The following is a 22292-nucleotide window of genomic DNA, read 5'->3' as shown; positions in this document are numbered from 1 at the left end:
ATCTTTTACCCTGTGTCTATGGCCACTTTACATAAAAGTTCTGGCTGGTGAGAAACAATTTCTGTCTTGACCATGAGAGTTTGGGGGTCCAGAGAGCGAAGTTTCTTGCTTGAAATTAGAGCTGACATGTGGGAGAGTGAATTTAAATCAGACTCGCTCCCAGTTAAGTCTCCCAAGAGGACCCATCCTGCCCTGAAAGATTTCTAGAGATTGGCGGAGCGAGGCAGAATGTGGTCTTCTCCAGCCATTACCCACCCACCCACCACCCATCCATTTAGCCAACATTCACCCGCCGTCATCCACCCACCCACTTATCCATACATGATCCATCATCCACCCACCCATCATCCATCATTTACCCGGCACCCATCCATGCACCACAACCCATTTAGCCCACATCCATCCTATCCACCAGACAGTTATGATCCATCCATCTAGCAGCGTGCATCCATCGTCACATCTCCATCCACCCATCCAGCATCCATCCACCTGTCCGTCCATCCGTTAACCATGAACAGATCATCCATCTCTCTGTCCTCAATTATCCATGCACCCAGGATCCAGCTATCCACTATCCTTCCTTGCCATTCCTCTTGTCAGTTACCCGCCGATGCACCAGCCATCTTCATCATCCAGCTACCCATCCGTACAACTGTCTGCATACAGGTGTCTTCTGTGTGCCCCCTACTGTGTGCCACTGAGATGTCAGAGAAGCAGACAAGTGATGAAATGGGAGATGACAGCTGTCTGTGTGCTGGGTGTGGTACCTGCCCTGGAGTCAGGCTGCCTAGCAACAGGTCCTGTCTCTTCAACCCCGGGGGCCTTCCCCTACAGATGGGAGTCTTCACTCTATCTACCTCTTACAGCTGCTGGAGGGTGACACAGAGGGCGTGGATCATGGAGAGCACCCTGCCATCATGTCAGTGAGGGGAAATGGGGCCATAGGGCTGAGGCAGGGCCTGTTGGAGACCACCTGAGTGGTAGGTGATCAAGGGAATCTTGCTGGTGTTGGGCTGTAGAGGGCAGAGCAGGACAGGAGAGGCCTTTCAAATGGTCCAAATAACAAGCGTGGGGCTGTGAGGGTGGAACGAGGCTGGAGAGATGACTCAGCTTCATGAGGGACCCACAGTTTATCCTGAGGACAGCTGGGGGCTCTGGGCAGAGTGGAGCTGGCCAAGGTGTGTCGTCTAGAAAGTCACCCCAGCTCCGGGCTAGAGCGGATGGCTAAGGCGGGACTCCCAGGTCCTTGCAGGGCGCTGAGTGAGAGGCCTGTGGAGGAGGGTCAGGTGGCCAACTCAGGGGCCAAGAGGAGGGACTAGTGTGGGAGGAGGACACAGGAATGCAGAGATGAACGCCTGGGGGCAAAGGGTGGACCCCATGCATGCTGTGCTCAGCCACTCTGAGGGCGCCTCTCTCCCACTCTGCATTCACACGGTTGGTGTGGGCAGCTGTGGGGGAGACGAAGTTGGCCTGGGCCGAGTCCTGCACAGCTATAAAGACACCAGAGGGCCAGCATGGGGAGCTGCAACCCTGGCCTTGTGCGAGTGGGAGTCACGCTGAGGGGTCCTGAGCGAGGTCACTGGTCTAGAATCTGGCCCACCACCAGGAACCTTGTAGGTCTTGATGGTCATCCAGGGACCCTGTGAGGTTGATCATGGGCCCCAGGAGGCCCAGGAAATGATTTTAGTTGCAAATCTGTCATCTATTTTAATAGCTGTGTCTATGTAAATGTGTATTAGAAAACTGTGTGGGCGTGTCCACGCTCCAGAGTCAAGCATTGCAACTTAGAATGAACCACAATAGGCATTTCAGTAAAAAAAGCTGGCTTAAAGAAAAATACTAAATAAATAATCATGCAAGTGGTCTGTGATTATGGTATGTGGGTGACTGGAATGGGGGCCATTGTCAGGAGGGAAGGGAGAGAGGATGAGCATGGGGCCAGGAGGCTTCGGGTCCTTCAGGGAAGTGCCTAGAACCCAACTGTCTCCAAGTACAGCAGGAAGGCTGCTGAATAGAGAAAAGGAGGCAGTTCCAGGTTAGTGATATCATGGGTCTCACAGTCACCTTCTGAAGGGCTTTCTTCCTGCTGGGAGTTAACACCACTGTGTGTCCTTCCTGGAGCCATAATCAGGAGGTGCCATCTGGTCTGAAACCTGGGAGGAGCCCCAAACCACCCAGAGTCCAGGAAGGGAAGCAGAGGACTGGTCTGAATGTCCCACACTCTGAGCTGGTGGATGCCTGTTATCCTTCCCAAGTCTGGACCACATCTGGCCACTGAGCTTCAGAAGCTGACCTTGGCCAGACTGACAGTTTACAGAGATCACACTAGGAAGTGCACAGCATCCATGCCTACGTCTGGGTACACGACACAACCCCATCCATAGACTAAGACTGCAGTTTCCTTGATGCCCTCATCTCAAACCCACGGCAGTTTTCCCTGGCCAAAGCAGGTCCCAGTCTCCACTTCTTCCCTGGTTTGTGGTCTTGATGAGTGGTCACCCTGCCACCCCACCCCCACCACAGCACCCGGACCCGGTCATATACTCATCTCCTAGGTAATGGAAATGTCAGCTTGATTCATAGGCCTTTGCTGCCAGGCCTGAGGACGAGGCTGGCAGGAGCTGCTGCTGCAAGGGAGGAAGGGAGGGCTGCACCAAGCATCCTGATGTGCATTTGGACAGGCGTGGGTGTGAATCCTGCCCTGTCGCACACTTGCATTTGGCCCTTTCTGAAAAGGAGTCACCAGAGGACGTGCACACATGGAACACAGCTGCACACGGTGCTGTCATGGGGTAACACGATGGAGAAACATACCATCCCAGGAGGTTACCCACATAACCCCATACAAGAAAGCCACAGAGTCAGGAGGGCTGGATGCAAACCCATAGGGAGCACAGCTCCTGTCCCCTGGCCAGTCCTTCCTGGACAACTATCCACCCTGCTCCCGCACCATCACCTTCACTTTCCTGGAGAACTGTGGTCTGCTGATGGCTATGGACCTAGCCAAGCTGTGTGACCAGGAAGAGGAAGTAGGCCAAGCTGGAACAGGGCCGCCTGGGGTGTCTCTCTTCCTCTCCCTCTGCTGGGGAGGGAGCAAGCTGGGTGAAGAGTCTCAGACCGGTAGAAAGGGGACCGTCCTGCCACAAAGCACAGGGGTAGGAGTGGAGTGGAGGGTGGGCATAGCTCTCTGTCCAGTCAGTGGCTACGAGACGCTTTTGGAGCAATCAGCTGAGGCCGAGCACATCCTGGAACTCAGGGGGCAGGCTTATTGTTCCGGGAAAGAGTCCCTGCCAGGGATATCCAGCCCGAGGTCTGTGCATCCTGCTCTCGAGTCTGTACATGGAATAATGGTCACTGGGAGACTTGGCTGAGTGTCTCCTGAGAGGGACGCACTGTAAGACCCATGCTCTGGATGCTGGGACAACTCCTGGAAGAAGGCACTGCTGCTGTGCAGGGGAGCCGGGGTCAGGGCCAAACTCCACTGAGGTAGCTCAGGAGAAGGTGCTCTGGATAGAGGAAGAGAGGATGGTGGGACCTGTACTTGAACTCAGGTCTTCCGGCTACAGAACCATGGCCCAGCATGCAATGTGCAGGGAGAAGGGCACCTATAGCAAATGAGGACCAGTGTCCATCCCCCACAGGCCCAGCTCCCTGGCAGAGAGCCAGCCTCAAATATGTTGGCTACCATTGGTGTTGTTGCTGTTCCTATGAAACAAGGCTGCCAGAGCTGCCCATATGCCCAGGCTGTGAGCTGAGAGACAGCCCTGGGCACGAGTGGGCACGCAGCCCTATCCAAACTCCCCAGCCTGTAGCAGGTCCTCAGGGTTGGGGCGTCCTTGTGAACACTGCTGCCACACACCTGCTCCTTCATGTGCTCCCCGACTTCCTCTCTCCTGGCTGTGAAGAAGATGAAAGCCAGCAGAACAAAGGGGCCATGGGGACATCTGAAGAGCACTACCCTAGGCCACTTCTACATCTAGCCTCCCTCACCTGGTCTGGTTCTGGCTGCCAGTGTTAACACCCTCACTGCTCCATCACCAGATGAGCCCCCTCTGTACGTCCGCCCAGAGGCAGGATCTGGGCCAAGCAGGGTATAAGGAACTGGGTGGATCTAGGGGACAGCCTGGCCAGCATCTGCCCCACAGGACAGAGGCCATGCTTCTTACCAGCAACACAGTGTGTGGATGAGTGTGAGTGTGTGTGTGAGCGTGTGGAGGTGCGGAGCCCACGCTGTGTGTGTGTGTGTGTGTGTGTGTGTGTGTGAGAGAGAGAGAGAGAGAGAGAGAGAGAGAGAGCGTGTGGAGGTGCAGAGCCCACGCTGTGTGTGTGTGTGTGAGAGAGAGAGCGTGTGGAGGTGCAGAGCCCACGCTGTGTGTGTGTGTGTGAGAAAGAGAGAGAGAGAGTGTGTGGAGGTGCAGAGCCCACGCTGTGTGTGTGTGTGTGTGTGTGTGTGAGAGAGAGAGAGAGAGAGAGAGAGAGAGAGCGTGTGGAGGTGCAGAGCCCACGCTGTGTGTGTGTGTGTGTGTGTGTGTGTGTGAGAGAGAGAGAGAGAGAGAGAGAGAGAGAGAGCGTGTGGAGGTGCAGAGCCCACGCTGTGTGTGTGTGTGTGTGTGTGTGTGTGTGTGTGTGTGTGAGAGAGAGAGAGAGAGAGAGAGAGAGAGCGTGTGGAGGTGCAGGGCCTGTGCTCCTCACCAGTACCACAGCTGGGTGGTGACTTTCTAGGAAAGGTCGCCTGGGTGTGGATGTTCGCCTCCTTCTTCCTGTCCAAGAGCAACTGAGTCGTAATGCTAAGGACCAGCCATACTCTTCTGGAGGAAGTGGGTAAGGACCCCAGGAATCTGAAGATGCCCCAGATGAGGCCCTGTAGTCAAAGACTCTTAGGGAGCTGTCACCCTGCTGTCCAGCAAGCAGTCACCTGAGGATCTGTGCATTCATTAATAGCTTTCAAAGTCGCATGCCCTGGGAAGGTTACACAGCGTCTCTGTGCCCCAGCTACTGTATATGCATCATGGATTAAATGATTAGTGCCTGGTGTGTAGTGTATGCACAGTTTCCTGGTGTGGTAGGTGGACATGGCAGAGAAAGTGAGTCCAGGGCCATGTCCCCACCTGCAGGCGTGGAGGCAGAGCTCAGATAGGCACATGCACGAGTTTTCAGCAAACCTTAGATCAACCCTGGCGTAGGGCTGGAGGCAGCAAAGGCTCCCTCAGGCTGACCCCATCCAGTGTACCACACTCTATTCTTAATAACATTTTTTATTGATTTTGTTAAGAAAAAATAGACATTTATTTGAGAGTTAATGCTTGTACCAGTGCCTTCCCTCTGAGACTGCATTTATACACTGTTTATACACTTATAAACACCCACCAAGGATCTGCAGGGAGCACACCAAGGTCACAGTCTTGGGTGGTCAAAAACAAAAACAAAAACAAAAACCTGTGCCCACCCTGAGGACTAGAAGTTGGATTCCTGTTAAAGCCATGGTCTTAGCTTCCTTCTAGGAGCTGATCTGATGGTCCTCCTGGGAGGTGTGCAGCTCATCTGGGAATGAGTGGAGGAGCTGGGGGGCCCTGGAGGCTACAGAGATGATGGATTCTCATCAGAGAGGCAATCCTATCTGCACATCAGCTGGCTTCAAATGAAAACATCTGTACAGCTGCTGGGTGTTGCCGCTTGGAAGCCTTTGTGCTTCTTGGTAGCATCAGAACGTACTGAGCTCCGTACCACAGCACCAGCCCCACTGGGCCGCAAGCCAGGAAAACAACAGATTAATATTTGGAACCAGAAATTACCCACTGCTGGGAGACTGATTGGGTCCCTGATCTGAGCTTGTTCTATAGATGTACATGCAGGCATGGGGCTCTGGGCTGCAGGGAGAAGGGGCAAGCCTGAGCCCAGGTCCTCCCAACTCTGACGTGTGTGTGTGTGTGTGTGTGTGTGTGTGTGCGTGTGCGTGCGCGTGTGCGTGTGCATGTGCGTGTGTGTGATGGGAGGAGAGGCAGGGGCTGAGGGCAGATTTCAGCACACACTACAGCTCACTTCCTCTCTTTAGCAGGACCGAGGCCACCTAGGCCTATCCCCTCCAGGCCTCCAGAGGCACTGCATAGGTGAAGATAGGTGAGGAGCTGTGGCCCAGCCGGCCTTTCAGCGTCTCTGTTGCCCTTAGTGAGCAGGGCTGTGCAGCGAGGGGCACTGGCCCCATGGTCATGTACTGAGTTCTGGCCTGGATCAGGAGCTGCATAGGACTGGGGTGCCATAGGCCATGCTCTTATAGACCTCACAGGAGAGGCACAAAGAGGAACCAAACCAGGTACCCCTGGCTCCAAGCAGAAGCCCAGTGTGGCCGGGGGCAGCTATTCTGTTCTTGACCCTTTCATCTGACCCCCAGAGTTCCTGAGGCTGTGATTAAAGTCTCGTCTCTCTTCACACTCTTTCAGCCCTTGGGGGTCCAGCTGGCCACCCCTGAAGTGTGAGGAACATGGGCGCTGCCCAGGGCTGGTGACAGAGCCTAGCCAGCCTGGAGAGGCTCTCCCTCCTGTCCCAGTCAGCACCGCCAACGCCTGGAGATCTCCTTCTCACGGATGCAGGTTTTGGGGCGTAAGGCTGTGGAAACAGGACATAGGAGTGAGTTACACAGTCCCCGAGAGCAGACATAGGCCGGGCTAACCTGTGTTCTGGGCATCCTTCGTGGCCTATCCCATGCATGAAGTAGGCTCTACCATGGAACCCATAAGGCCTTTGTCTATGCTACTAGACATCCTTTAGGACCCAGATCAGATGTCACCTGTCCCAGGAAGTTCTCTTCTTGGTGCCCTTTTCTGGTTTCCCACAGTGTGCCTTGCCCTTCCTTCCTGGTCACGGGGAAGGCATGCAGCCAGAAGCTGCTTGTTACTCTGGGACAGGTTCCCAGATGGAAAGATGTGTTGAGCAGGCAGGGCAAGGCCAGTAGACTCTGATGCCTGCTTCCTCTCCACCCAGACTGAACCTCTGACAGGGATGTGCAGGGCAGAGACATGACACCTGCCTGGGTCAGCGGTGCCTGGCTTCCTCCTCGAGGTGGTGACGACCTGGTTTTCATTCGTCATCTGTATGTCCTGGTCTTCCTCTGCCTTACTGCAGGAGAAGCAGACAGAAGGCCCATCAGCCTCCCAGGCCAGGTCCCTGCCACCCATCCTCATTAGAGCTGGTCAGGGGTGTACCTGATAGTGTGTTTCTCCTGGTGACATAAGTCAGTGTCCTCAGCAAAGAGGATGGTATGGTGGGGCACGGTAGGTTCACATGTGGGCAGGATGCCCCCAACCAGGTGACTCACCATGGCAAGAATGCCATTGTACACCAGCAAGTCATCCACCAGCAGCTAAGAGACAGAATAGAAATGAGGCCCCACCCCACATTCACCCCACCCCTCTGCTGTTCCAAGCCCAAGCTTCACTGAAGAGCCCTGTTGATAGTAGGCCCACCCCCACACCAGCATGAAGGACACGTGCTGTCAGCATGGACTGCAGGTTTGGAGGCTGAGGATCCAGGAATTTCACAATACTGGGTGACCAACTGTAGAGATAGAGGCAGACTCAATCTCTGGCCCCCATGGCTTCTGCTCTTTCCCCCGGCCACCCAGGTGCCTCTTAAGGCTGTGTGATTCTAGAGAGAGCCCTGAAAGCAACACCAAGTCCAGGGCCAAGTTCAGAGCTTGCTTTGGATTATTCCAAAGCTGTTCTGAATTCACGGTGGGGTGGCTGATTTCCCTGCTCTGAGAGACCAGGCATTTCCAAGGTTGCAACTGGAGATGGAGACCCAACTGCAGCAAATGGTAATTGCCCACAGCCCAGTTCCCGGAGAGCGCAGTGATCGCCCACACCAGCTAGTGAGGACTCACGCCAAACTCCTTCACCCCTCGCTGAGGTGTTTTCGTGTAATTCCACAGTTTGATCATCGACACAGTGGTGGGCAGATCGAAAATGACATACACCCGGTTCACCTGTCAGAGAGCAAAGCTAATTAAAGCAGCTGTGTTTGGAAACAGTACTGCAGGCTGGGCCCAGGGCAGCAGGGTAGGAAGCTGGGCCCCAGATGCCAGTGGCAGCACATCCCTTGTGGGAAGCTTCAAGTTCCGAGGACTCTTATCCTCAGACCCCATTTTGAGTCAAGTCACGTGTGGTTGCGTTTGGAACAAACTGCTGAGCTGGCTCTGGGAGGGCCTGCTGCCTTCTGCTGCTGTGGCCCTCATTTAAATCCTGGCGGAGAACTGAGAGCAGCCTGGCCTTCTGTTCCTCGGGTCAAAGCCCAGGGACAGTCCCCACCTGCTGAGGTCGGGAGCATCTCTCCACCAAACAATGTGCATGGTCCTGACCCATTTATCCTTTCCAAGAGTTACAGCAGAAAAGCCAGAGTCCTCTGGCCCTAGCACCATGGTTTCTTCTAGCCCATGTCTGCCGGGGAGTACCAAACGGCTAGCACTCAGCCTCAGGTCAGCACGAACTGAACAATGCAGCAGGCTCAACATCAGAAAAACCTCCCTCCTCACTTGGAGGGCCAGTAAGTTAAAGAACTGGATGTGAGGTGAGTCCAGTTTGCGGAGAGCAATGACCTGGAGACCGTGAGGGCTGGGTGGGGGCTCCTTCTGCTCAGATCCTTAGATTCCCACTAGGAGAATGACAGTGGCCAGAGAAGGGCAGTGAACTGCTTTTGGCGGGGCTCTGAAGGCCACAAGAGCTATGTGTACCCCTTTACAGCAAGGGGCCAGGCTGAGGGGTTGACCCTATGGGAGTTGTTCCCTCCTCTAAGAGGAAAATGTCATTTTATACTCAGTTACAGGAGAGGGGCAGGGACCCTGCATCCCACCATGTTCTGCTGACGGGCTCTGCTCCTGAGGTGGAGGCTGCTGATGGCCTGTACCCTCTCCCGGACCTTCCTCCCTCTCTGCGATGATGGATCAGACCCACTGCAGGGGTTGAGAGCTAGGAAAGAGTCATTGGTAAGAATGGCTGACTTGGCTGACTGGGGCCAGAGCGAGGGCAAGATGGCCACACTGTGGCATGGGCCGTGTGATATAAGGAACAGAACCAGGCAAAGGAGAGTGGAAAGGGGAAAATGCCCCAGTGGAGTGGGCTGCAGAGGCCTTGACAAAAAGAGGCAGGAAGATGCAGAGACCCTGACTGCAGGGTTCCTGGAGCTCCTCACACATCTAGTATCTTTTTGAGTAAAGTCCATGGAGTAAGAGAAGGAACTGTGGGCCTGGAAGGGTCACACAAGAGCCGTTATCCACAGCTGGCACCTCTCTAATGGCTCCCAGAGTCACTGGGTCCGGGGGCAGGTACCCACCAGACCGGGCAGGATGGGGGCCAGCCACATGTGCCTGCCATCACTGGTGTCGTTGACTTGGTCAATAAGCTTGTCAGGGGTTCGCACGTCCCCGCATACACCTTCAAGCGCGTTCACGCTGTCTGGAAAGGCTGCAATGTCTGAGGTGTAGGTTAAGCTGTAGTAACCCAAACTCATTCGCTGTGCACAGTGTGTCACCCTCAAGGCGGCTGTCAAGCAGTCAGCACTGTGTCTCAGGAGATGCTGGGCTGGCGTCCTACACTTTAGCAGGCTGGGAATGACAGTGAAAATAGATGCATTCTATTTTTGTTTTTTGTTTTTGCTTATTTGAGACAGGGTTTCTCTGCAGCTTTGGAGCCTGTCCTGGAACTTGCTTTGTAGACTAGGCTGGTCTCGAACTCACAGAGATCCGCCTGCCTCTGCCTCCTGAGTGCTGGGATTAAAGGCGTGCGCCATCCCTGCCTGACGCATTCTATTTTCTAAGAAAATGGGGTTGTGGCCAAGGAGAAGAGATCGTGTATGGGGCTAAGGGGTCAAGTTCAAAGTCAGGGGACCACAGGTGGGATAGCTGGAAATGAGGGACTTGCAGACGCACAGACAGGGATGGCAGTGCTGCCACTGCTCTGAAATACAGGTCACACCCACTTGTCAGGAGCTGAATAGAGCAGGGACCTCAAAGTGCATGTGCAGAAGCTGGGTCTGTCTCTGTCACTGTCACAGAAAATCTCAGACAAGTCACTGGGCACCACCTATCCTGCCACCTCACCTGTAACAGGGGCACAAAACTTCTATGCTCTAAGATGGGCAGGGGAACCTCAGAGGACACTGGATATGAGCCCTCTTGATAAAATTAGTGAAGTTTAGAGATCCAGGAGCCATTCCCTACGTTATGAGGAAGACAATAACTCCAGAGACACCCAGGGCCCCAGGCAGACAAAGGACACACTTTGGGGCTAGGCTGGCATTTCCCTATCTGGAGGGCCAGAGATCACACACTCAAGGATGCTGACGAAAAGCAGGCAACAAAAATACAGGCAAGAGAGTTTAAAGCTTTACAACTGGGCTGTGTGACCGGGGGTAAACAGGTCTCAAAAGTTCCACCTTTGGACAATGAGGATTCCAGAATATTTTGTTCCCAGGATTTCTGTGGGTACAGTGCTGGTACAGAAGTTCCCAGGAATCACTGAGTTTGGGGGGCTGACAGACAACACGAGCCCCAGGAGTCAGCCCTGAGGGAAACTGAAAAGGCGTCCACGAGACCTTTGGTTTAGTCACTGTCATTCCGCATGACCAAGGGCCTTGTGTGGGCACATCTCAAGGCAACTTCCAGAGGCTGGCATTGCACCGAAAATTCCAATAACCAAACTGAAATCCTTTGAAACTCTCTGGGCCAATCAACAGCTCCAGCCTAGGCACATCAGGAGCAAATGGTCCTTCAGTTAATACACTCCTCTCCCACTAAGTTCTGCTGCAGATTGTCAGGGCCTTTAGAACACCAGTGTCTGTGCCCTCCAAGAAGGGCCTATGCTTAGCAGGGATCTCCCTGCACTCTCAATCATGGGACTCTCGTCTGCAGAGAACCGGTTGGAGGTACTTTTGTAAGCAAGGTAAGAGCAGCTTCAAGGGTCCAGTGGCATCATACTGTATCATCCAACTGCCATCACCATCCCCGCCACCACTACCACCATAATCAACTTCACCATTGCCATCATCATCATCACTGTCAGCAGCAGCAGCAGCAGGTCTTTCCTTCTGTTTTGTGACAAGGTAATCCAGGCTGGCCTCAAACTCACAGATACCTGCCTGTCTCTGCCTCTCGAGTGCTAGGATTAAAGGCGTGCACCACCATGTCTGACCTTCATCTGGTCTTTTGAAATAGAGCCTCATATAGGCAAAAATCCTCCTGCCTCCTCCTGAGGGCTAGAATTACAGGCCTGGGAGCCTGCACCGGTCTGCCAGCAGCATTTTCCCTGCCGCCTCCTGCCCCCAGCAGAAAGGATACTGTTCTGGGACAACGGGATCCTCTCCCCGTGCTCGTCATACAGCTCCAGCCCCGTGAGGCCGATGTAGTAGGGGTCACCCCAGCTGGACAGCAGCTGGAACTGGAAGATGACTGTGCTATGGTTAAGGAAGAGAGAAGCTCAATTTTCCAGAGAAGGCCACAGAGTGGCAGAGGTGATAGGGGCTCTTCTTGTCTGTCATGGAAGGGTCCCTCTCCCAGGGATGGATGCCTGTTAAAAAAAAACACAGCACCACACTTGCCGCAGCCCCTGCCCTGGGTGGACAGGAAGGAGCAGTTCTAGGAGCAGACAGGGTGGACAGATGGTTCTAGTGGGACTCTCCTGCCTTGGGCCCCTGTCTGCCTGGGAATAAAATGATTAGAACAGACACCTCTTCCCTCCTCTGTGTCTTTCAAGTTCAAGGGAATAAGCATGTTAAGGGTGGGGAAACAGCCTCAGGTGAGCAGAACGATTCCTCCTGACAAGGTCCTTGTGCACAAGGTGACACCTGCCCCTCTTGGATCTTCCTGATCCTCAGTTTCTAGGACCAGGAATGGAAGTCCTGGGAGCCCAGGCACATCCCAGGTAGTCACAGGCAAAAGCATTGCTTCCTTCCAGATCTGGACACCTCTGGAGAGACCAGGGCAAATCTGACCTCTCTGACTTGTTTCTTTTGTTTTTTTGTATTTAGCTTTTGGACTTTTTTTCTTTTTTGAAGAGACAGTGTCTCTCTAGATAGTCCAGGATGGTCTAGTACTCATGATCCTCCTGCCTCCATCATGCCTGGCTCTCGTGATTTAGTTTACGTGGCTGGGAAGTGGGGCTGTCATTATGGCCTGCTCTCAAGGCCATGTTTCCCTGTCATGCAATGAGGTTACATTAGAAAAAAGGGGCTCTTGCTGCCTCTGTCCCTACCTTCTCCCTGCCAGCTCCCTGGGTCACCTGTCTCTTTTCCAGCTCCTCTCAGCTGGGTCCTTTGTGCCACCTCCACAAACCCAGTCTTTGAGGAGGTATGGGACCTGTGCTGTTCCTATGTCTGAGTGCCGCCTTTCTTAGCTCACTTTCCCCATGAGCTCTCCAGCCGCCGAGAAGGATACAGCCACAGGGCATGAGCGGGGCCTCGTAGTCCATGCTGGCTCTCTCCAGGCTCTTTGAATCCAGCCTGGAAAGAGACCAAAACAGCACCATGAGCCCTTCTGTTCCAGGTCACCAAGAGACACTCCTCAGCCAAGGACTGCAGAGGTTCCTGTGTGAACTCCCATTTACCCAGGGGAGATGCTGAGGGGATGGTGGGGGGGGGGGGGGGAATGCAGCTCTTCTGTTATAGACCCTTGCAATCCTCAGAGTAGCCTAGAGGTGGGGACACATGGATGAAGGCACCTGGACGGAGTAGTGAAGCCACTTAGGAAAGCCATGCAGGGGTGCATGATTGAGTGAGATGTGCCTCAGGGTCACTCTCTGAACCACACCCCCTGCTTTCCCAGAGGAGCGGAGTCTGCTAGGCTGAGGGATGGGTGCTGCTGATAGGGTAGGGTGCCTGAGTGTGACAGGCCATTTGGATGGACAGAGGTCTGAGGCGGCCTTGCACGGCGATCAAGTTGGTCATAGCAAAGTCCCTGGAATGTAGGCAGGATGGGGATGCAGAAGAGAAATGGAACAGAGAGGAAGCCCTGAGCATTGCTGGCTTCATGATCCCAGTCCAGGCCTTAATTTCCATTTCTATGAAATGGGTATAAAATCCCAGTTTCCAACTGTAAATTCTAAGAGACAGGAAGATCTTTGTGAGTTCAAGGCCAGCCTAATTTACACAGTGAGTTCTAGGCTGGCCAGGGCTACAGAGACAACTACTACACTGCCCTCCCTTTCAGCTTCTTTACAGCCCTCCTTGGGCTGTGCTATGCAAAGATACTGTTAACAATTTTGCCATTGGGGAAGGGAGCTCTTTTGTTTCCCCTTGGTGCTCAGACATTGGGGGCTGTAAATGGGTAAAACTTACTCGGTTTACGCTTGGATGCTGGACACTAGGGCCGGGACATCCCTGCTAACCCAAATGAGAGCTTCCCACCTGCTCCTTTTCTGGATCGGGACTAGGGAAGAGAAGCTGTTTCTAGACAATACATGTGGCCGCAGCTACAGCCCTGAGGGTGCACACACACAGGACCAGCCAGCCCACACTCCCTTACCTCCTGGTGGGTGCCGGTGACAGCCGGGTTTGCAGGTAGTCCCCAAAGAGGATTTCTTGTGCAAAATCAAAGTGACAGTTGCCAGGCCCCTTTCGGATAAGAAAGCCTTCTGCCGGAGACACACACAGGCCGTCCAGGGATACGTGGGCGATTTTGACCTAGCAAAGGAGACACAGCTTGCCTGAGCCTAAGACAGTGGATGGCTTTTCTACCACACGAGGACATTGGGCCAGGCCTGAGTTCCAAGGACAGTCACGTTCCATTTTGGACACAAGACACCTGGAGTAAGGCCCCTGCCCAAAGGATACTTACCTGTGTACCCTATCTATGTGTCTCAGTCCTAGGGGAGGCATGGGACTTGGTGCAGGACCCCAGACACCAGTGGCAGTAGCCTGTGGCAGTGTGGTGAGATGGCCAAGGGTACCACCTCTACCACAAGTGCTGTGCAGGCCTCCAGCCTCCACTCACCTCCCTCCCCATCTGGGAGGTGGGCACGGCTTCCCTCTTTCTACCCTCAGCACCTAGCAAGTCCTTTCTAGGTACAGAACGGAGACCCAGCTGGTCCTTCTGACAGATAGCAGCACTGTGCTCACTGAGAGCTTGCTGAATGCACACAATCACACATAAGTGCACACACTGTCCAGGCAGGAATCTTCTAGCATGCTGCTAGGCTCTACCAGCAAACTGCAAGGGCTATATGCTTTCTGAGGCTACTTGGCACCCCTGCCCTTTCACCAGTGAAAGAGAAAATGGGTTCCCTGCTTGGCAGACAGAGACCAGACTCTAGCTATGTAGTTCCCAAGAGAGTGACAACTCTTTGCCTGCCTTCTTAGAACCCCGAGAGGTGGGGCAGTAAGAGGAGGCAGGATGAGAACCCGATGGAATGAGGACGGCACACAGCTGGCCTCACAGCACCCTCTCCAGTGCTCAACGGATAGCAGGCCCATAGCTGACATGACAACCTCGGATGGTGTGGGAAGGGGACCCACAGTCACAGGAGAGGCAAGCCCTGCAGTTCCCCAGGCTGCCCTGGGATGTGGGCTATGTCTGCTGTGTGCAGGAAACACAGCTTGTTCTCTCCCTGGATGTCACCCCCCCCTCCATTTGGAAGGTTCTGGAGGATTTATGTTCCTCTCCAGCACCCACACCAGCCATTCATCATGCTGCCTCCCTGACAGTGGACTCCGCTCTGCCCGGCTTACCCCTCGGTAGGTGTCCTCGGGAGATTTATTGTAGTTCCAGAGGCGCAGGCCAGCAATGCTTTGGGCTCTGTCAAAGTGGATCATAACCACATGGTCCAACCCAGGGGAAAAGGGGATCAGCCACATGTGCTCATCCTCAGTGGTAATGTTCATGCCATCGATTAACCTGCAGGCAACGAGGGCAGGTCAGCCAGACGGTGGGAGGCCTCGGAAAGTCGCTTCCCTCACCCACCTGTGTCTTGGAAGGTAGGTGAACAGCGAAGTCAAGCAATGACACTTAAGAAGGGCTAAAAACAGTGTATGATCATCCTCACCAGGCTAACACACAACTGTGTCCCCCTTTGGAATTCCTCAGCCCAGTGGCCACAGGTTACATCTGCACTCCAGGAAGGGTGACTGTAGGAATGAGCTTATCACAGAGCTGTGATGCAGGCGCCCTAAGATGTGCTGTGGCTAACAGGACAGTTAGCAATCATGAGATGCGGGATGTGGCCAGGCAGGCAGACCACAGGCAGCCAGGACCAGCTCCAGCTGGGAATTGAGGTCAGAGGGGTGCACTGGGGTGGGAGGCAGGCCTTTTCTCTGTTGTCCAAACATTCTGAAAGATGCAAAGGCACAGTTGAGGGAAGTGATCCCATCTCTCTTGGTAAGGTCTCTAAAACACAGGGAACTCGGCAGACCTAGGCTAGGGACAGGTGCCAGAAGAGGCAGGTGGCTCCAAGCTTGTGATGAACCAACCTGCTTGGTAGCCACAGGTCTGCGTGCCCCAGGGAAACCCCAGCCAGCAGGAGGGGTTTCCATACCAGTTACCTCAGCCCCACTGCATGCATTCCTGCCTCAGCCTCTACAGCCTGGACCCTAACCTTTGTCCTCTGTGTGGCATGGCCACTTGGAGACCTGGCCCCAGAGACAATCAGCCCCACCCCACACCACCCTTGGACCCTTGGGGGTCACTGTCCTGTGAGTGACTCAGGCTGTGGCCACAATTCCTGTATCTAAAATCAACTTTTCCTTTACCATTTGATAGTGTGCGGTTTAGAATAAATCTAAGTGTTCATCCACGGAGGTAAAGCGTTCTCTCTCCTGTGCTCTAAAGGCTGTTATTAAATTGATGGATGGTGTGTCTTACAATTGCTGGCATGTTAAAACTGAGGAAATTCGGCAGACCAACCCTGCTGTTTGTGAAGGAAGCTGGCTGTTGCAGACTGCTGTTTCCTTACAAAGCAATTACCTCCATCTTGGAGACTGGCTGTCAGTCTCCAAAACCCTGTTTCAGGGCTTGGGGAAAGGGGACACTGAAGATGGACGGCAGAGAGGTTGGTAGCAAAAGAAGCCTCCTCCTGGGCAATCACCTGGTATTGTCCCAAGACATCCAGTAGTAACAAGCCGTTCTCGTGCTAGACTGGGGTCTCTAAACGCTATGCCACCACTAGGACCCTGTCATTACAGGGATATGGTAGAGGCCAGGTTGGGACAAGAGAGACAAGAGGAGACTGGGCCATCCTGTCTTATGAGAAGGCTGGGGAGGGTGGGCACTCAGTAGTAAATGCTTGCCCTCCATGCCAAAGGCTCTGGGCTCCATCCCCAGAGCTTCAAACAAATGAAAATAAATATTGCAAACAAATATATAAATGGGCACAGGCGTTCCCAGACTCTAAGACCACCAGCAAGGATAAAAACAGAAGAGACGGCTCAAGGGCAGCAGCCCCATGCCTGGCAGTAGACGGCCAAGAGAACACAAACTCAGTGGCATCTTTGGGGGTTTTCTGTCTTGTGTTCTGTCAGGACGGGATTTTTGTTTGTTTGTTTTTAAACTTTATAGGTCCTTTGTGTATATACATGGCTTCCAGTTTTGTGTTTTTATAGGATTTCTGAGTGTGAGAATGTGTACGTCTGTGTCTATATGACATTCTTATGCTTATCTTTGGATTTTATAGGATTTCTGAGTGTGAGAATGTGTACGTCTGTGTCTATATGACATTCTTATGCTTATCTTTGCCTCTTGTTTTCTTTGTCCTATTCATATTTGTTTTATTTTACTATTATTCTTTAGATCTGGATGGAGGGGAGGTGGGAACGAACTCAGGGGATTTGGGGGAGGGGAACCATAAACAGAATGTATTGGATGAAAAAAATCTCTCTCTCTTTTTTTGTTTTTGTTTTATAAAGACAGGGTTTTTCTATGTAGCCTTTGTTGTGCTGGACAACTCACTCTGTAGACCAGGCCGGCCTCAAACTTGGAGATCCACCTGCCGCTGCCTCCAGAATGTTGGCATTAAAGGTGTGTGATACCATACCTAACTGAAGAAAAAACTATTTTCAATAAAAGAAAAATATAAAAACAAACGTGAGAGAGATGAGTTGGTGGTATGCTTCTATAATCCCAGTACTTGGAACTGAAGCAGGAGGATCCTGAACTTGAAGTCTGGTTGGTTCACTGTGAGACCCTGTCTTAAAAAAAAACAAAACAAAACAAAAAAAAAAACACAATACCACAGGGGTGTGCACCCCTTCAGAGTGAAGAGAGCCTTTAGAATGGGAAAAGTGTTTATTAGCTACGTTAATTTCATATAGGATTAATATCAATATACATAAATAACTACAGAGGTTAAACACCCTAAACACAAGCCATCCAAACAATAAATGAACTTATGAAATGAGTAGACAATTCTCAAGAGAAGAGAGACAAAGGGCCAACAAATATTTGAAAAATCATTCAACATCCCTAATGATCACAGAAAACTCTCCTGAGAATCCATCTCACCCCACCAAAAAAACAAATGACAACCAATGCTGGGGAGAATGTATGGAAAGAGGACCCCATTCCTGCTATTAGGAGTCATAGAAATCATTATGGAGGTGTCCCCAAACCCCGAAAATAGATCTATTTGACCCAGCTCTAAGTCTCCTGGGTACATACCCAAAGGACTGAAGGTCGGCATACCAAGTACTTGTACATTCGTATTTACTACTGCAGAACACACAGGCAGGAAACAGACTGAGTCCGGATGTCCACACAGATGAATAGGTAAAGTAACATGGTGCATACGTGCGATGTAATTTGTGCATCCATAAAGAAAAATGCAACCATCATGGTGCATGCAGGAAAACAGACACAGCTGGGAATGCTGAAACAAGCCAGACTAAGACAAATGCTGTGTGTTTCCTCAAATATGGAGCCTAAACCTCAAATTAGATATGGGGGTGCATTTATATTAAAAAACTAGAAAGGGAATAGCTGGAGGGAAGGGAAAGATCTTAAGATGGAGAAAGAGGCATAATGGAACACTTGAAATAGGGCAGCAGAAGCGCTTGGCTGGGAGAAGAAAGGAAGCTAGGGAGGGTGAAGAGAGGGGGGTGGGGGGCGGGGATGGCTGGGAACAAGTGTAATGATGTGTGTATGGAGTTGCCTTAATGACACCCGTTGCTTTGCATTCTAACCTAAGAAATAAAGCGAAGGAAGGAAATGAGAACAAGAAGTCTCCGAAGCTCGAGGGCTTTTCAGCCAATGGCATGCATGGCTACCTGGGCCTTAGCTCAAGCACACAAGCTACAGGATGGCTGTCTAGTGGCTCAGGCACCACTACTCACAGACTTAGGTGTGACAAGGACATCGAGAGCGTGTTTGCCTTTTCAAGTGCTTCCTGTTTAGAGATACGCACAGAAGTCTTTCAGGACTGAGACTGCGGCTGGGGTTGGACAGGAGGCTGTCAGGGTTTCTGAGGGTGGCGAGTGGATGACCGGACGGGCGCAATGGGCAGGTGGCTGGGAGCAGCTGGTAGGCTCAGGATCTACAGACCAGGGTGGCAGGAGGGGCTGAAGGCCACAGTAAAGAGCCATATTAAAGAGACAAGAGGACACAGCCAGGACAAGGGGGTGCAGTGTGATCACCCTATTCCCAACCTGTAATCATGGGGATCATTGTCACAGTTCTATGGATGAAGAAACTCAGGCACAGGAGATGCCCAACTCAGCAGTTAAGTGCCAGGCTGGAGTATCCCGTGACTCATGTTCAAATCCTGACTCGACTTAACCAGGCTGGGAATCTGTGACTGCTTTCTGACTTCAGCTTCCTCCTTTATACACAGAGATAACAATAATGATTCTTAGCCTGTGTCTGTGGCTTTCATGGATGGACATCTGCAATCTACTGACAGCCCAGTGACTGGCACAGAATGCTCCAAAATGGCACTTGCACTGCTGGTTAAGTTGTCCTCACTGTGACAGTTGTGAGGTTTGGGAACTTAAAGCAGAACAGAGATCTAAACTCCCATCCCTTAAATTCTCCTTGACTCTGAATTATTCACATAGCTGTTATACTGGCTGGTTTTGTGTGTCAACCTGACACAAGCTAGATCCCTCAGAGAGGAAGGAGCCTCAGTTGAGGAAGTACCCCCATGAGATAGTCGTAAGACATTTTCTCAATTAGTGATCAATGGGGGAGGGCCCAGTCCATTGTTTGGGATGCCATTCCTGAACTGGTGGTCCTGAGCTCTATAAGAAAGCAGGCTGAGCCGGGCGGTGGTGGCGCACGCCTTTAATCCTAGCACTCGGGAGGCAGAGGCAGGCGGATCTCTGTGAGTTCGAGGCCAGCCTGGTCTACAAGAGCTAGCTCCAGGATAGGCTCTAAAGCTGCAGAGAAACCCTGTCTCGAAAAAAACCAAAAAAAAAAAAAAAAAAAAAAGAAAGAAAGAAAGAAAGCAGGCTGAGCAGGCCAGGGGAAGCAAGCCAGTAAGCAGCACCCATCTATGCCTCTGCATCAGCTCCCGCCTTCAGGCTCCTGCCCTGACTTCCTTTGATGATGAACAGCAATTTGGAAGTGTAAGCTGGAAAAACCCTTTCCTCCCCAACTTGCTTTTGGTTATGGTGTTTCTTTGCAGCAACAGAAACCCTAACTATGACAGCTGTCCAGAGCAGGAGGCCAAGTGCCAGTCTCTGAGTGGCAGGTATCTGTGGATAAATACTATAAAAAGTTGTCCATTCGCTCTGGGCATGCTCTCTGGGAAGTGGAGAAAGCAGAGAAGACATGGTGGCCCGCAGAGACTCTGTTTTCACTTTCCAGTTTACAGAGGGGAGAGGCCTAGGGCAGGCATGTGCAAAAGCAGAGCGGGTCACACCAGGGCCAAGGGACTGTGGCTGAGCAAGGCGCTAGCTGATGCCAGTGTGCTACCACAGCACGCAGCACCTGCGGATACACCAGTCTGACTTTGCAACCTGGCCACCCCTCAACAGGGATCACCTGTGGAAAGGGTCACCTCTACTTCTTTTGGCTACATGCCTTCCCAGGCAGTGTCTGCTGTGTGCCCAATGCCTGGGATACAGAGCTTGACCCTTGACCCTGACCACCACAGTTACGCTTCTGCTACTCACTTGTCTAGGGTCCGCGAGTCGTCTGTGTACTCCGGCAGGTCATTTAAGTCTCTAGGAGAGGCAGAGAGCTGGTGTGGGTAGATGGGCAGCGCCTGGCCATCCTTGCCCACTACTTCCAGGCCAGTGAGCCCCATGTAGTACAGGTCCCCCCAGGAGGCTGTGAAGTTTAGTCGGAGGCCTGTGAGGGAAGGAAAGCAGCCAGTTACCACCAGAAGCTCTGAAGCCAGGAGTGAGCTGTCACTCAGCCTCTCCACTCTCCCCTCATAAACCTTCTCTCTCAGGGGTCCTCAGGCCCAGACCACGGCCTACTCAGGACATACTGCAGGCAGGAAACCCACATGTGGCTGGGCCACCTCACATCATGCTTTGTCCCGTTAGCCCCACGCTATTTCACGGTGAGGTGTGCCTCTCCTGGCTTCCAACTTCCCCAGGCCTCCTCATGCATCAGGGTCTCTTAGTTCTACCCAGATGGTCTATCAACTGTTCATTTTCTTAAGCCTTTCTTCCACCGCAAGGCCTTCGTACATGCCATCCGCTGGACTGTGCTTGTTTCAGGCGCCAGGCCAGTGCTGCACTTACAGCCTGTTGTGTCTCTGCACACTTCCTCTACCAAATTCTGGAGGTCACACTACTTAGTAAATGCCCATGTGACTTGCCAGGTAGCTGACTCCTTAAGGGAACGACCCCACTTGTTTCTCTAGACTATTATGTACCCAGGTACTGGCACAGTGCCTGGCATATAGTAGAGAATCAGTGCCAAATGCCTAAAAGTAACTCAATGAGACTGTCACACCGGAAGCCCTACAGCCAGAATCTGACATTTTATGCAAACAAACTCCTCCTATGAGCGCTCACTGCATTCAGGGTACAGGAAGTGGCTGCTGACCCCATCCTTCTACCTCGGCTTTCACCCTGCTTCACCTGAGACCATTTTAGGAGACCTCCTGTGGCCCTGGGACACGCATGGTAGGTGACTCACTCCATTGCTCAGAAAGGTCCCCTTCTCTGGGTCACATCCTGCCACCCTGTCATATGCTTGGCTGGAGTTCCACCTTTCCCAGTTAAACAGGGCCAAGCTCAGAAGCTCTCTGACCCTGAAGGTAGTTGGCCTGTATTAGTTCCTGCCTGAGTTCTGAAGTTCAGCTCTTTGGATTCCTGAATGACAGCATGGTGGGAGGAGCTGGCAGAAAGCCTGGGTCATGAGGTGCTCCACATTTCTTACGGGAGGATCTATGAGCCCAGCGAATTTGTAGAACACTCTGGGAGCCAGGCTACAACCTCTCACCTCCCTGAACTTGACATATTGTCCTATGCTCTGTCATTTCCCGGCATCTTTTTTGTGACTCTGCCTTCAAATTTCCTCTCTGCCGTGCCAAAGTCAGCTTGAACATCTAGGGGGCTGATGAGGACAGGGGTCCTAAGCAGCACTGAGCACACTGCTTGTCTTTCACGCATGCCCTGCCGGGTGTGGAGCCAAACAAGCTGCCTGCCACTCCAGCCTGGGGCCCTGCCGTGTTCCCCACAGAGGAGCATCAGCTTTGGCCAGCAGAGTGGGGTGTGTGCTCAGGAGGTTGTCTCCTCTTTCTGCCCTGCACTGCTGCCAAGGCGGCTGGGTCACCTGTTGCTCTGGCCAGGATCAGCACAGGCAGGCAGGTGCTGGCCCACGTGCTGGCTGTCAGAGGCATGGGCAGGCACAGGGAAAGCAGATGAAGTGCTCAGACGAGGCGAACAGCCAGAGCATTGTGAGGACTGGTGGCCACAGAGCACTGTGTCCAGGCGCAAAGGCTGACTGATGTATTCCTTCTACTGATCACGTTCAAATGTCATCTCTCAGCCATTTTCTGACAGTGCTCCCCACTCTGCCTGCCCTTGTTCCACTTGCTTTCATCCTAGCCTCAAGAGGTATTCTGCATTAATGTGCTTGATTTCCCTGAGGCCAGGACCGACTGTTCTATCCCCAGAGCTTATAACAGCAGTGCCCAACAAATAGATTCTTAATCACATTTTGTTTCTGATTGACAGGAAAAGTAGGTAGGTGGTCAGTGGGTGCCTCCCCCCTAATTTACAGTGAATGGTGAACGGATACTCACTGTTTGTGTACGCCAACTGTGGTTTTAGAACTAGAGATATGAGGGAAATGGCAGCGAGTCTGTGTGAGTGGTGCTCATTCTGCAGGCCACAGACACCTGGCAAATGCTGAGTACCACAGCTGAACG

General features: G+C 52.6%; 1 protein-coding gene across 1 annotated transcript in view; it reads right to left on the bottom strand.

Moving 5' to 3' along the window:
• Positions 1 to 5239: 5239 nt before the first annotated feature.
• LOC119828097 (katanin interacting protein) overlaps positions 5240 to 22292 on the bottom strand; it is a 169014-nt gene continuing 151961 nt past the window's right edge. Inside the window, 10 exon segments of the mRNA XM_038350156.1 lie at positions 5240 to 6603; positions 7025 to 7113; positions 7200 to 7357; positions 7877 to 7978; positions 9322 to 9461; positions 11324 to 11434; positions 12419 to 12483; positions 13505 to 13662; positions 14707 to 14872; positions 20077 to 20254. Coding sequence (XP_038206084.1) covers positions 6545 to 6603; positions 7025 to 7113; positions 7200 to 7357; positions 7877 to 7978; positions 9322 to 9461; positions 11324 to 11434; positions 12419 to 12483; positions 13505 to 13662; positions 14707 to 14872; positions 20077 to 20254 — 1226 coding nt within the window. The 3' untranslated portion in view covers positions 5240 to 6544.

This window comes from Arvicola amphibius, chromosome 1 (assembly GCF_903992535.2).
Source record: "Arvicola amphibius chromosome 1, mArvAmp1.2, whole genome shotgun sequence".
Taxonomy (NCBI): Eukaryota; Metazoa; Chordata; class Mammalia; order Rodentia; family Cricetidae; genus Arvicola; species Arvicola amphibius.
This window is presented reverse-complemented; position numbering and strand designations above follow the sequence as displayed.